Genomic DNA, 16,175 nt, shown 5'->3' with positions numbered 1-16,175 from the left:
TTACATGTTCTATTGTCAGTATAGGTTGTACTGGTTCTATATCATGTATAGTGACTAAGTGGCCATAGAATGCCATAGTTTGGCATGAGGAGCCCATGGTGGGTTTGTGGAGGGATGTAGCTTGGCGTGCAGAGGAGCTATGGGAAAAAGGTGGAGAGGACATGAGGTGACATTGATGGAGAATGGGGAGTTTGTGGGGAGTGAAGGAAGCAATTAATGAGTGCTACATGGCCTTAATTTTTCATTACAACTGGGACAATATCCTAAAGCTCCAAGGCAACCCTATTAAGCACGATTTAGGAACCTGTAGCTGTCCCTGAACTCCTATCTAGGTTATCTGGCCTGACTATAGACCACACCTGCCCTCAGCGATAAAAATCCCGTCTTTGAAAGCACTTTCTCTTGAGGTGCGTGGACCAAGCTATAAAATTTTCCAACTCATAATGCTTCAAAGATGAAAATCCAGCCCCAAGTCTCCAAATGTTTCTTATTTACTGTATATGAAAATATTAAACTATCACTTTCCTACGTTAGAACTCCTTGCTAGAATCTGTTTCTAGAATGTTCTCAATTTCAGAAGTATTTGTGGGGTAGAAAAACAATAGCAGGAGTAGGCCATTTGGCCCTTTAGAGCCTGCTCCTCCATTCACTCAGATCATGGTTAATCTAGTTGTCTCAGCTTCACATTTCTTGTCTGTACCTCAAAACCCTTGACACTTTTTGTCTATCAAAAATCTAAGTCAGCCTGGAATAAACGTAAAAGTCCCAGTCTACTGGGGAAAATAATTGCCCACTCTAATGAGCCTTTCAAAAAAAAAATTCATTGTCTTTTTCTTAAAAGAAAGACCTCTCATTCTTAGCGATGTCTCCCAGTTGTAGTCTCCCCCATGAGAACAACTCCTTCCTGCTATCCAGTCCCTTCAAGATCTTGCATGTTTGTTTTTGACTAGGCTCAACCCCTCAAAACATTTTTAAACAGGAAGCCCAGACAAAACCTTTGCTGTTTGTTTTTTGGTAAGTGTATAGTGGATATTCCCGGAGTGAATCAGCTGGTCTGACTGCCAGGTTTTAAACAGACAGAATTTATTTATAAAATTATGGAATGAAACACAAAGAACAGAAAATAGAATAGCAGATAACTTATCCTATCCAAATCTGACAGACTATCCCGACTTAATGATGCTGTTCCACATATACCTGCAACAATCCCCATAAACAGATCCCTGAGCATAAAGATTAAAAATGGCACAAAAAAATTACAGGTTTCATGTCAGTGGAGAGAGTTCAGCAGCCTTTTTCACACATCCCCTGCTGCAACTAACTCTAATCTAAACGAAGGCTAGCTCCACAGCTAGCTGGCCACTCTCCTTTGATTATACCAATTTTTTTAAGAAATGAAAGACTTAGGCCGGAGGCATTATCTGTTCGAGGTAAACAAAAAGGCCCCAATGAACCATTCAAACTTCAGACATGATTGAACCTTGGGTCATTTACAACCTCTCTGAAAAAAAACCAAGGACAATCTAACCTTGTCAAAGGAACAGGTTTGTCACATCTACCGCCCTAAAAAAAACCCATCAACAAAGATGGCTTCGTTTTTAAAATCCCAAAAAATATTGGTTAGTATTCTAAATCACACATATGCATTACACTGACTTTAAACACGCACAACTACATTCGGATTCAGTCTTTGGTTCTCCCACCATCGAACGCCGCTGTTTTTCGTTCGAGTCTCAACAATGCATCGGCAATCACATTTTTCGACCTGCCACATGCACAATGTTCAAATTGAATGGCTGTAACAACAGGCTTCATCTAAACAATCTAGCATTTTTGTCCTTAAATTTCTCCACAAACTTCAATGGATTATGATCATTGCACATAATTGTCTCAGATGTGTTACTAGTAATATAAACTCTGAAACGTTGAAATGCAAAAACCAAGCTCAAAGTCTATTTCTCAACTGTTGAATATTTCTGCTGATGAATGTTCAGTTTCCTGGAGAAATATCCGATAGGTCTTTCTTTCTTCTTGTTGTCTTCCTGTCGGAGCACTGCACTGACACCCACATCACTCGTATCGTTGGCCACCTTGAAAGGCTTTGCATAATCAGGTGTGGCTAATACTGGGGCAGTGGTTAACACAACTTTCAGGCTATTAACCACATTCTGACAGTCTGCTGTCTACTGAACAATTGTCTTTCTTTAACAATTCAATGAGTGGAGCAACCACACTGCTAAGATTTGGCATAAAGCTTCAATAAAATCCACTCAATCCCAGTAACTGTTCTTTTTGTTGATGGTATGGGAAATTCCCCAATTACTTTCATTTTTGCATCCCATGGGGCCATTTGTCTGTGTCCAATAACATGACCCAGAAGGGCGCCTTGAGCTTTGGCAAATTTACTTTTAGCTAGATTTATCACCAAACCTGCCTTCCAAAGTTGATCGAACAAGTTCGTTAAATGTTCCTTCCATGAGTGACTAAAAATCACCAGGTCATTGGTGTACACCACACAGTTAAGTAATCCGGCAATGACCTTATTGGTTAGTCTCTGAAATGTGACTGGAGCATTTTTCATACCAAATGGCATGACTTTAAACTGATACAGTCCATTTGGCATTATGAAAGCCAAAATTGCGTTTGCTGTTTCTGACAAAGGTACGGGCAAGTAGCCTCTGAACAAATCCAACTTAGAAATCTAAGTTGCTTGTTCCACTTTTTCAACACAGTCTTCCAACCGCAGAATTGGAAATGTTTTTGTAATGGCATTGACTTTCCAATAGTCCACATATACAGTTGGGTACCATCTGGCTTTGGCACCATTATTATAGGTGAGCTCCAGTCCCTGTAACTCAATTCAATTATGTTGTCTTGGAACATGTGTTCAATCTCCTTCTGAATCTGTGCCAACATTAGAGGGTTTTGCCTTTAAGAATGTTGCTTAATCGGAACAGCATCTCCTATGTCTACATCATGCACAATTAGATTAGTACTTCCCAGGTTATTTCAGCATATCTCTCCACATGATAGTACTAACTCTTTTAGGTCATTTAGATTTTTCTCAGGAAGGTAATTCAATAGCTTATCCCAATTTCTGACACCTTCCTCGTTGTCCATTTTAATTTGAGGAATGTCCAATTCAGAATCCTCTGAACTTGGTTCTTCCTTCTGTGCTGTAATCATCAATACCTTCTCATCTTGCTTTCCTTCCCTGTCAAAATACCTTTTGAACATATTCACATGACACACTCTGAGATTTCTTTCTGTCTGGAGTCCCTATCAAGTAGTTCCTCTCACTCAATTTCCTTTCAATTTGATAAGATCCACTAAACCTTGCTTTTTATTTTGTAAATATTTTTATTGAGAAAAAAGCTTTTAAATTTTTTACAAAATCACTACGAAACAGTATAACAACCTTATAATATAACAAGAATAACAGTAAACAAATTACTACTCTACTCCACAAACCACTGAGGAGAGAGAGAAAAAACAACCTACAAAAACTACAATTCAAAAATAATTTAAAAGTACTAAATTAGAGCAAGTTAAACCAAGGTAAATTAAATTACATTCAGTTAAGTTACCACACTCAACACATTCCCAACAAAGCACACCACCACCGGGAGCATCAGTAGGCATACCCATATTTGTTCGGGATTCTTTCTCCCAGGGGTCACCGGACCACCAGACACAGCCCTCATGACTACACAAAGGCCCTGACCAATATAGCCGTTAATTCTGCGTCCATATAATTCAGAAAGGGCCGCCACGTTCTATAAAACAGTTCAATTTTCTGGTGCACCATACTTGTAAGGAAATTCAGGGGGATGTTCTCCATAACTAATCTACGCCACCCCGAGAATCCCAGAGGATTCTCCGACACCCAGCTCATTAGAATGTTCTTCCTCGCACAGAATGAAAGAATACTAAACAATTTCTTCCCATGCATGTCCAAACAAGGGAGATTTGACAAGCCCAAAAGGTGGAACACTGGATCCACCTTAACCTCAGTTCCCAAGACCCCTTCCAAAACACTTGCTATGACACCTCAATACCTACGAAGCTTGTGGCATGACCACAAGCAATAAGTAAGCATGCCAACATCTGTTTTATATTTGGGGTACATTGGGGATGCTCCTGTTTTACATTTCACAGGCCGGTCCAGTGCCAAATGAGCCCTGTGGCCTGCGTCTTATTACAAATCAAAATCTTCCTTACATTCTCCCAAATATCCTCCCGCGCCTCTGCCAAAATTTCCACTCTCAATTGTTGAGTCCAGACTGCACACAGCCACTTAATGCCCTTCAAAACATTACCTCCTAACAAGTGATAGAGGAAGATCGAGAGACCACCTGTAGACTAAAACACCCTTCTCTCTATATCCAACTTATAGGGACTAACGATCAATGTAGTCTTTTTCTGTATAAAGTCCGTAACCTGAAAGTAATGAAAGAGGCCCCTCCTAGAAAGCTCATATTTCTGACTCAGCTGCTCGAAAGACATTGTGGCTTCCCCGTCAAATAAATCTCCCAAACAGGAGACTGCCAGACCTTAAAGCCAGAGTCCATCGACCCCAGTATTTTGTCAGTTACCTTCACCTTGTCACATTATTCTGCATGCTTTAACTGTGTTAAGGATAATCGGGTTTCTGCAATGGTCCTCATCTTGTCCATAAACAACAAATTGATGAGGGGGCATTTTGCCTGGGAAGCCTCGATGTCCAACAGATTCATTGCAGGTCCTGGCAGGCCCAGTCAGCAACATAGGATAGTAAGGAACTCAATTGATATTTCTTAAAATCCGGGAAATCCAAACCTCTCATCCCATGCAAAAGCTGCAATTTATCCAGCTTAAAAAGAGGCCACCTATGATGCCAGATGAAAGATCCAAGCCAACTTAAAGCTTCAGTGGTGCTTGCCTGGGCAGCATCAAAGAGAGAATTCACATGGCATATAATAAACAAGGAAGAACATTCATTTTGACCAGAACTATTCTACCCAACCAGGATATCGGAAGATCCTCCCAGCGCCGATGGTCCTGTCTTATCTTCTTTAGCAACTGCACAAAGTTAGTTTTAAATAGTTGATCAAAGGCTGGGTTGATTAAAATGTCAATATACAAGAAACCTCCCTGTGACCACCAGAAAGGGAAATGGGTTCCATCCAAAGATCGGATATTCTAGTAAAGCCCCCCACAGGCATGGCCTCCGATTTCATTAAAATTAATTTTATACCCAAAACTGAACCAAATAGATTAATCACTTGTATGGGGCACAGATGTCATTGGATCAGTTAAAAAGAGAAGAATGTCATCTATGCAAAGGGTGATCTTATGCCTGCCTGATCCTAACTCCAGGGCAATTATGTTGGGGTCCCTCCGGACGGCCTCTGCTAACGGCTCAATCACCAATGTAGATAATAATGATGAGAGACAGCACCCTTGTCGGCTGCCTCTACCAATACTAAAATTGTCCGACCTTATACCATTAGTGCGAACCGCTGCTCTTGGGTCACTATATAACACTGCCAGCCACCTGGCAAAACCCCTCCAAGACCAAACCGCTCCAGTACATAAAAGAGATAAAGCCACTCTACCATTTCAAACACTTTCTTTGCATCCAGGGAGACTAGCAAGCCCAGAATCGACCCTTGCTGGCATACCTGGAGCATGGTTAATACTCGTCTAATATTATTAGTAGACCTTCGACCCTTAATCAAACCTAACTGGTCCTCCTTTACAATGAAGGGCAAAACCCTCTCCAACCTCACACCAACATTTTTGACAGAATTTTAAAATCCACGTTCAGTAATGATATGGGCTTGTACTAAGTGCAATCCTTTGGGGCTTTCCCTTTCTTGAGACTAAGTAAAATATTTGCTTCTCTCAGAGAGGATGGGAGGCAATTCTGACTGTATGAGTAATTTGTACATATCCAACAGTGGCCCGGCTAGCTTGTCTCTAAATGCCTTGTAAAACTCACTTTGCAATCCGTCAGGGGCGGGCGCTTTACCACTCTGGAGCTGCCTCACCACCTCCTATATTTCTTGGATTGTCAGAGGTGCATTCAGAAAAGACGCCTGCTCTGAAGTTACACCTGTAAGGTCCAGGGTCTTAAAAAAGGACTCCACCTTTGCCAATCTGTCCTCACAGCCCTCCGACCAGTACAGCTCAAAGTAGAACTTCCTCAATGCTGCATTAATCTTTTTGGCATTGCAGATAAGTGTACCAGCACTCTCTCTCATGGATGTGATAGATTGGGGGGCATTCTTCTTTCTGGCCAAGAACACTAGATATCTACCTGGTTTATCACCATACTCAAATCACCTCTGTTTCTCAAATGAGATTTCCCTCTTTGCTGTCTGGGTGAGCACAGCATTCAAAGTAGCCCTGAGGGCTGTAATCCACTGCAATTTGGTTACAGATGGTCTGTCAAAGGATGCTGTCTCAGTTGCCTTCAGGGGAGCCTTGAGCAAACACTGCTGCTCTCCCCTCTGCTGCTTCTGGGTCACCGAGTAAGAAATAATCAAACCCCGTGCATAGGCTTTTGCAGTCTCCCAGAGCACCGACGGATTACTGGCCATACCCAAATTAATGTCCCAAAAGATTTTAAATTCCCGCGGAAAATACTCTATAAACTTCAAGAGGAAAGGATCCATGCGCCAGTGCCACAAGCCTGTCCCGTTACCACCGACATTGACCTCCATGCACTCTGCTTCATGATCAGAAATGGCTATGTTCCCGATCCTGCAAGACAACACGGAATTCACAAAGGTTGATGGGGCAAAAAACATATCAATCCTAGTATAGCACTTAGGTGGATTAGAGAAAAAGGTGAAATCCCTATCTTCGGGGTTAAGACATCTCCATACGTCCACCAACCCCAGTTCCCTGTTCAGATCCACCAACTGGCTGGATTGCGGGGACATATCCACAAGGCCCCAAGATATCCTGTCCACTTCTGGGTCAATTATACAATTAAAGTGTCCCCCTATAATTTCAATCAACATGGAAAGCGCATCTGTTAAAAATTTAAGGGGGTGGGCAATATACATTCAAAATCCCATATTCCTGTCCATGTATTAAAGCTTTAGGAATCATAAACCATCCATATTCATCCTTAATTTGGTCTAACAGTTGAAATGGGAGATTCTTCTGATTAGTAAATCAACTCCTCTATTTTTCGAATTAAGGGATGAGATAAAAATCCGTCTAAACCCTCCCTGCTGCAACTTCAAATGCTCCTTATCAGTTAAGTGTGTTTCTTGCAGCAAGGCTACATCGACCCTCTCTTTTCTAAGGCTTGACAGTATCTTTTTTATCTTAATTGGTGAATGACTCCCCTTAACATTCCAGTGCACCATTTAAATGAATGATTAGGCATAGCCGTCTGAGACAGTCCATGACCCCAGGAGGAAGAACCCCACTCATAACGCGCTGAGTGAAAACGGCAACAGTTTGTATAAATTTAAAAATATAACTACTAAAGCTACCAAATCAAAACTTTTAACAGCTACTTCTACAACAAAAGAAATCATATAACACAAATGAAAGGAGAGTTTCCCCCCTTGCCCACAGGGGACGCTCATACTACCCACTAACCCCTCCATAGTTTCTTCCAGCTGAAGCTATTCCCCAGTCCCAGATAGCACAAAGTAAGAAAACGTTACACACATCTTATAACAAGCAAGTTAAAAGTGGGCACTCAACCCATCCCATCAATGCTTTAACCCTAGGCACACCTGATAGAAAAGAAATAAATAACCACGTGACCCCGCCTCCCCAACCGCTCCCCCCCATCCCATACCAAGGGAGAAATGCATAAAGGAAATTATGCAAAAAAAGAACAAAGGATAACGGAGAGGAGAGAGAAGGAAGAAGAGAGAAAAAAAGAAAAGAAAATTAGGACACACATATATTTAAAAAATCTTGACAACCAGGCAAATTACAGAGAAAAATAAAGTAAACATTATTGTCCATATTATTTGAGCCAGTCAGTCTACAACTTTCGGAGGCCGCGGTTCATGACACGCTTCCCGAGAAGAAGGTTACCGCAGATTACAACAGGATCTTAACCAGATGGGCCAGTGGGCTGAGAAGTGGTTATTTCTTCAAAAAGCTCAATCAAGTTTGTGAGACATGATTTCCCACACACAAAGCCATATTGATTATCCCTATTCAGTCCTTGCCTTTCCAAATACGTGTAAATCCTGTCCCTCAGGATTCCCTCCAACAACTTGCCCACCACTGATGTCAGACTTGTGACAGACAATCCTCCCCTAAGTAATACCAGCTAAAAACTGATCTCATACCAGCTATGTGTGACCTCGCTTTGTGTAATTGGTTGCTGAGGTTGCCTGCACTGTAATAGTTAAATGCAATGTTTGTTGGGACACTGAGGATTGATAATGTGTTATATTGATGCAAATTTCTCTCATTTGTTTTGTTTCCTTTCCTTTTTCTTTTAGTAAAGAGCCATAACCCATTGGTTCAAGGCATTAAAATTTCCAGCAATCATGAAGATTTTGAAATGAAAAAAATATTCTTCAATTTACTCGTTGCTTTGACAAATGACCTTGCTTCTATACAGGTAAAACTTTACATATACAAGTGGCAAGTAGCTGTACTGAAAACATGAGATGTTGTTGACCATGAAGTAAATGCTATTTACAAAGCTCATAAATAGCAGCAAGCTGTAAAACTAAATTCTTTCCTAATTTTGGTTTTCAAAATGTTTTATTTTCTTCATTTTTGGGATTTGGACATCACTGATAAGGCCAACATTTATTGTCCATCAGTAATTGGGTTTGAGAAAGTGATGATGAGCCACTACCTTGAACCGCTTCAACCCATGTGCATAGGTAGTCCCACAGTGCTATTAGGAAGAAGTTTGACCTTGGGATGGGGAAGGAATGACATTATATTCTCAAGTCAGGGAGGGGAACTTACAATGACAGCTGAAAATGTTGTCAGTGGTGTGTCAGTGATTGAGGCAATGGATGTTTAAGGTTGTCAGTTTAGTCACCAAAGGTGTGTCTTGAGGGTTTTTCAAACAGGACATATCCAGGCAAGTTGGAAGTATCCCATCACCATCTGTTTGTGCCTTACAAACAATAGACAGGCTTTTGGAAATCAGAAGGTGAGTTATTTACTGCAAAATACCTAATCTCTGATCATTGTCACACAATACAATGGACTATAAAGACTTGACTTCAACCATACAATGGCTGTTCTGTGGCTATTCCTAACAATACAACAGCTGACAGATGTATCTACAACCAGTAGATTGGTAAGAATGAGATCAAATCAGGCTGGTTCTCCCACCACTGACATGAGTCCAGTTTGAGACATAGGTCCTTCAGGTCTCGATCAGCTTAACCAAGCCGCTCTTGAAGAGGGACATTAAAGTTGCATGTCAAGAGTACATTATGTGCTCTTGCAACATTTGGTGCCTTTTCCAAGTAGGCGAAAGTGGATACTGCAGATGCTGGAGATTAGAGTCAAGATTAGAGTAGTGCTGGAAAAGCACAACAGACCAGGCAGCATCCGAGGAGCAGGAGAAAAGCACAACAGACCAGGCAGCATCCGAGGAGCAGGAAAATCGACATTTCTGTCAAAAGCCCTCCATATGAAAGGGCTTTTGCTTGAAACATCGATTTTCCTGCTCCTCAGATGCTGCTTGACTTGCTGTGCTTTTCCAGCACTACTCTAATCTTGGCCCCTGCCTTTTCCAAGTGGTGTTCAATGAGGAAGCGTACTTAATCATCAGTTGAGGGAGAGCTTTAGAAGATAGGAGATTCTTATACCATTATTTGACCTGATTTATGATGAGAGTGATCTAAATTTTAAATTTGTCTTTCTACATGTGTATTTTACCCAGTAGCTACTTAGTGAAGGAGGAGCACTACTAGCCCTGTTTCATTATGTTCAACCAAATGAGAATCCTGGAGTTCGGGATTGGTCTCCTGCCCAGTATGAAGAGCTTCAGCTTCATGCCTTGGCTACTTTGATCTCACTGGCTCCAGTCATGGTGGATGACTACATGAAATGCCAAGGAAATACCCGTCTGCTGCTTCTGTTAGATTGGTGCATAAGTCAAAGTAAGTACTTTTAAGTCCCAGTAAATTTAAAATTTTCTGCACGTAATGGAAAACCTTAAAATGGAAGCTTTGATTGATCGGTATGTTTCAATGATCGGTATGTTACCAAAGATGATTTAACTCATTTGATGTAGACAAATGTTGAGTATGAATGCAGTATAGATTTACACTTATTCCATATGTGGAGCATGTTTTTGATGGGCTGCATCATGAACATTAAAAACCTTGTGCACTTTTCACTTTTTTCTTTCCACAAATTTGAACCTCAAATAAACTTAGTTATTCAGAATAACAGATGTAAACATCAGTACCACAATTTGTTTCCCTCCCAGATCCATATTATGGTAAAGGCAATTCATTCCATGCTACTGGTGGCCATGGCAGTAAGAAAGCTCAAATGCGCTACTGTCTAAGACTCCTAAGATCTATGGCATCCCTTGGTGAAGAGTTGATAAACCAGAACTTACACGACCAAGGAGTTATTTCTCAATTTCTAGGTAAAGTACTTTCGCAATTCAATTCTAATCTAATAGTAAATTTAAATATAGAATTACAAATAATTTGGGTGCATTTGTGAGGTGCCCTGACCAGTATTTAACATTCAGCTAGTACCTTACAGTGAAATATATTAACTGCTATTAATCTAATATACTGTATGGTACCTTATTGTGTATAATTTGGTAGGTGCATTTGCATACAAAATTATGGTGATTATACTTGTCATGAAGTGTTTTCAGATATTCTGAGAATATGAAATGCAGCATATATTTTTGTTCACCCTTTTTTTCCCACTGTTCTCCTCAAATTAAGTTAGAGAATGGCTTTAAAGGTTCTAGGAACATTCACATACCTAATTCAAACATCCAACCTTAAATGAACTCAAATTATGAAAGTAAGTTGGCAGCTTGACTTTAACAACATCACATTTGAAGTTGATGCTATTCTCACTCAGGCTCAAACTTGTGTACTTCATAGGAAAGGGCTGCAGTAATCCGGAGTTCAAATCCTGACTGACTTTTTCATTCGCATTTCTTGGTTCACTGAGTTCTGTTCTAGTACGACATCTGTTCAACAAGCAGTCTAGCTGTGATTAGCTGACTCAGGACAAACAGAAGAGTAAATTATGCCTTCCTGTTCATGAAGCAATACTATACCATCAAGTATTGTTATAGTGAATAGAGTTCCCATGCTCACAAGTGCATATGAAAGATGATGCGTGACTTGCACTCGGTAGTACAGAACGGCAAGCATGACTTTTAGTTGGAGGGGCTGGATGGGAACATAATGAGTGCATTAAAGAAATTCTGGTTAATAAGTGATATTGGTAAAAATGCAGAAACATCAATAATTTAAAGATATTGGTATGATAGGCAAGTGGAGTGTAGAAATAATGAACGTAACAGTAAAATTCACATATTGGCTAAGGTCTACAGATTTGCTCAATAGAATAATAAAGATATCCTTTGTGGAGGACACGAGAAGTCATGTTAATTGATTTAAGAAATTCACTGACCAGGTAGCATGTTATAAAAATTTAATAGTTTGAAAGTTCATATGAACTTAACATTACAATCATTGATAAATCTTAAAGCAGTCACAGTTTTATTCTTAAATTTCCTGGATAAAAATGTTGCCACAAAGGTCAACATTTATTGCCCAAGCTAAATCACTTTTGAGCAGGTGATACTGAGCTGTCTTCTTCAACCACTGCCATTTAGTTGGTGAGTTACACCTATGGTGCGGTTAGGCTGAAAGTGCTGGGTTTTTTGACCCAGCAACAATGAAGGAATGATGATATCGTTCCAAGTCAGGAAGGTGTGTGACTTGGATGGAGCTTGTAGGTAGTGCTGTTCCCATGAGCCTGCTGCCCTTGTCTTTCATTAGTTTGGAAGGTACTGTCAGAGGAGGCTTAGTGAGTTGCTGTGGTATACTCCTGTTGCTTTTCACTACCTATAGAGGGAGTTAAAAATCACACAACACCAGGTTATAATCCAACAGGTTTAATTGGAAGCACACTAGCTTTCGGAGCGACGCTCCTTCACCAGGTGATTATGAAGGAGCGTCGCTCCAAAAGCTAGTGTGCTTCCAATTAAACCTGTTGGATTATAATCTGGTGTTGTGTGATTTTTAACTTTGTACACCCCAGTCCAACACCGGCATCTCCAAATTATGGAGGGAGTAGTTGCTTAAACTAATGGTTAGAGACGATAATCAGTGGGCCACTTTAAACTGAATGCTATTGAGTTTCTTGAGTATTGTTGGAACTACGCTCATCCAGGTAAATTAAGAGTATACCATTACACCCTGACTTGTGTTTAGAAGAGGATATTGGTGAGGTCACTTCTGGAATACTGTGTTCAGTTCTGGTTGCCCCAGTTATAGGAAGGATATTATTAAGCTGGAGGGAGTTCAAAAGAGATTATCCAGGGTGTTTCCTGGTATGGAAAGGTGAGTTATAAAGAAAGGCAGGATAGTCTGGGACTTTTTTCAGTGGAGCTTAGGTGGTTGAGCGGTGACCTGATAGAAGTTTATAAAATGAGGGGTATAGATAGAGTGGTGGTAGTTGCCTCTTTCCAAAGATGTGGAATTTCAAGATTAGGGGGCACATTTTTAAGGTGAGTGTCACATGTAGTCCAGATCAGGTAAGGATGGCAGTTTCCTTCCCTATTGGACATCAATGAACCAGATGGATTTTTCTGACAATTGATAATGATTTCATAATCATTATCATCAGACTCTTAATTATAGACCTTTTCATTGAATTCAAATTCCACCATCTACCAATGTGGGATTCAAAATTGGTCCCCAGAACATTACCTTGGTGTCTGAATTAGCTTAAAGATCCATTAGAAATTTTAAAAGCTACTGAGAGAAGGTAAGTTTTAGGTAAGTGTGAGGTCCGGTAGCAATTGGAAGAGGGGATTAGGTGAATAAGGTGCCAGGTAGGAGAGAGATATATGGTACCAGGGAGATGAGAGGATGTAGGGAGCCAGATGAGTGGTGAGACCATGTTTCTGGGTTTTGTAAGGGAGTAAGGTGCCATTTGGGTGAATGGTGTAGGGTGCCAGGTGGCTGATGGGGTAGACGTAAGGTGTCAATTAGCTGAGGGTGGTAGGGTGCAAGGTTTTTGATGTGATAGGATATCAGTTGGTTGATGGGGTAGGGTGCCGAGTGGGTAAAAGATGTAGGGTGCTTGGTGCGGAGCCAAGTACGTTGACAAATGTTTAAGGCAGGTTGAGGGGTAAGGTCAAATCCAGTAGTGTCAGGTCAAGTCAGCGAGAGATTGGAACTGTTTGATCCACAGGGCTGGTTTAAGGGAAGAGGTTTCAATTTTTTAGGGGTTCAGTTTGGTGGAGGTTTTGTGGCAGTCAGAGGGTTTCTGCTCTGGCTGGATCAGGTCAGGGACTGGGAATTTTGTATTGCCAGAGGGTGCGTTTTTAAATTTTTTACCTTTCCTTGGTAACCATTCGCAAAAATAATTTGGAATCCCCAGATATCCCCAGTTCTAAAGGACTCTTTCAGTGAGGTTCAGATACAGGGTAACCACTCAAAGAAAATTCCAATTGCCCAGGCAATTCCCGTAGAGTCAACTGCATCAGGATTTTGCCTTGTCCCGATTCACAATTCCAGTCTCGGCTAATGCAACAATAATCTCCCCATTAGAATTTCAGGACCTTTATGACTATTTGTGAGTACTGACTCTAAAAATGTTCATTTATCAGACACTGCCTACATTAGTCTGTTTGTCATTGCTTTGTTAAAATCTGTGTAGAAGAGAATTTACTTTCTAATTTCCAAGATAAGGTAATGGTGCCAGTGTTTAATAAATCATTACTGTTGTTTAGGATCCAAAAATCAGGGTATACCACTTTAAGGTGAATGGCATAAGAAACAAAGTTCATACGAGGAAAAACAATTTCGGTTAGGATTAGATTAGATTAGATTAGATTAGATTACTTACAGTGTGGAAACAGGCCCTTCAGCCCAACAAGTCCACACCGCCCCGCCGAAGCGCAACCCACCCATACCCCTACATTTACCCCTTACCTAACACTACGGGCAATTTAGCATGGCCAATTCACCTGACCTGCACATCTTTGGACTGTGGGAGGAAACCGGAGCACCCGGAGGAAACCCACGCAGACACGTGAGAACGTGCAAACTCCACACAGTCGCCTGAAGCGGGAATTGAACCCGGGTCTCTGGCGCTGTGAGGAAGCAGTGCTAACCACTGTGCCACCATGCCCCCAGGATCTGAAATTATTTATCTGCGAGGAAGGCAGGGGTTGATTCAATCAAGGCCTTCCAAAGAGAGTTGGATAATTATCTGAAACTAAAAGAAATTTAGTGGGTGGCACAGTGGTTAGCACTGCTGCCTCACAGCACCAGAGACCCGGGTTCAATTCCTACCTCAGGCAACTGTCTGTGTGGAGTTTGCACGTTCTCCTTGTGTCTGTGCGGGTTTCCTCCGGGTGCTCCACTTTCCTCCCACAGTCCAAAAACAATGTGCAGGCTAGGTGAATTGGCCATGCTAAATTGCCCGTAGTGTTAGGTGAAGGGGTAAATGTAGGGGAATGGGTCTGGGTGGGCTGTTCTTCAGAGGGTTGGTGTGGACTTGTTGAGCCGAAGGGCCTGTTTCCTCACTGTAAGTAATCTAATCTGAAAATTGCAGAGCGACAGGGAAAAGGCTGTTGAGCGGGGCTAGTTGAGTTGCCTTCCAGAGAGCTGACAGTAGGCTAACTAGCCTTTTGTGCAACAGACATTCTACGATTCTGTGATTTAGGCAGAATAGGTTGAGGTAATGGAGCACATCATTGTCACATTTAGCTCAAGTGCATCACAGAAAATAGAACACTTTCTACCTGAATAAGATCATTTTGTTCTGAATAAGAATCACTGGATTCGAAATGTTAACTCTGCTTTCTTCCAGTAGAGGAGAAAGCAGGACGGCAGATGCTAGAGAATCAGGGTCAAAAAATGTGGCGGTGGAAAAGCAAAGCAGGTATGGCAGCATCCATGGAGCAAGAGAGTCGATGTTTCAGGTATAAGCCCTTCATCAGGAATGCTGCCTAACCTGCTGTGCTTTTCTAGTGCTACACTTTTCGACTCTTCTTCCCACAGGTGCTGCCAGACCTGCTGAGTTTTGCCAGCAATTTCTGTTTTTATGTCAGATCTCCAGCATCCGCAGTTCTTTGTTTTACCTCAGTTGTTTTAGACTGGCAAAGATGCAGTGGACCAAAGGGCCTTTCTCTGTGCTGTAGATCTCTATGACTTTATGACTCTAAATCTCCAGTGTTTTTCTTAAAAGTTGTTTTATAGTATTTTTATAATCTGAGTGACCTAATGTTTAATTAATGTTTAATAGATATTCTGAAAATCATGACGAACAGCTCAGAGGAAGAAACCAAACTTAGTTTGGATATGCAAACTGACATCCTCATCATCTTATCCAACATATGTGAAAATGATATTCATAGAAAGGTAATATTCATGTAAATATTAAACAATGCAGCTCAGCTGTGACTGGTTTGGCAAAATAGCATACTGAGTTCAAACATGTCTACACTGTGCCCTGAGTCACATGCATACCTCTGAATAAGAGGTGAGTTATCTATCTTTATAACTTAAAAGTGTGTTGTGCCTCTTCCCAGTATATACTAACTAGCACTTTGCCTATTAAACTGAAGAATGCTAAGGCATAGATTCAAATTGAGGCTGCATTGCCTGACTTCATATTGTTGGATTGTGGACTACAATATCAGCTCCATTCAATTCAATTCAATTCAATTTATTTGTTGCACTGGAGCTAACTATATTACGCTAAAAATCACGCAACACCAGGTTATAGTCCAACAGGGTAAAAACAAGGACTGCAGATGCTGGAAACCAGAGTCTAGATTAGAGTGGTGCTCGAAAAGCACAGCAGGTCAGGCAGCATCTGAGGAGCAGGAAAATCGCCATTTTGGACAAAAGCCCTTCATCTGGAATAGAGGCGGGGTGCCTGCAGAGTGGAGAGATAAATGAGAGGGGGGTGGGGGTGGGGAGAAAGTAGCATAGAGTACAATAGGTGAATGG

At 41.2% G+C, this 16,175-nt stretch overlaps 1 protein-coding gene across 1 annotated transcript in view; it reads left to right on the top strand.

The window, feature by feature from the left end:
- Positions 1-16,175, top strand: part of LOC122550002 (cilia- and flagella-associated protein 69-like) — a 111,633-nt gene that overhangs the window by 49,005 nt on the left and 46,453 nt on the right. The window contains exons 11-14 of the mRNA XM_043690357.1: positions 8,469-8,590; positions 9,884-10,100; positions 10,433-10,597; positions 15,466-15,581. Of these exons, the coding sequence (XP_043546292.1) occupies positions 8,469-8,590; positions 9,884-10,100; positions 10,433-10,597; positions 15,466-15,581 (620 nt within the window). The remainder of the gene's footprint in view (positions 1-8,468; positions 8,591-9,883; positions 10,101-10,432; positions 10,598-15,465; positions 15,582-16,175) is intronic.

This window comes from Chiloscyllium plagiosum, chromosome 5, assembly GCF_004010195.1.
Source record: "Chiloscyllium plagiosum isolate BGI_BamShark_2017 chromosome 5, ASM401019v2, whole genome shotgun sequence".
Taxonomy (NCBI): domain Eukaryota; kingdom Metazoa; phylum Chordata; class Chondrichthyes; order Orectolobiformes; family Hemiscylliidae; genus Chiloscyllium; species Chiloscyllium plagiosum.
Note: the sequence above shows the minus strand (reverse complement) of the source record. Positions and strands in the feature narration are given on the sequence as shown.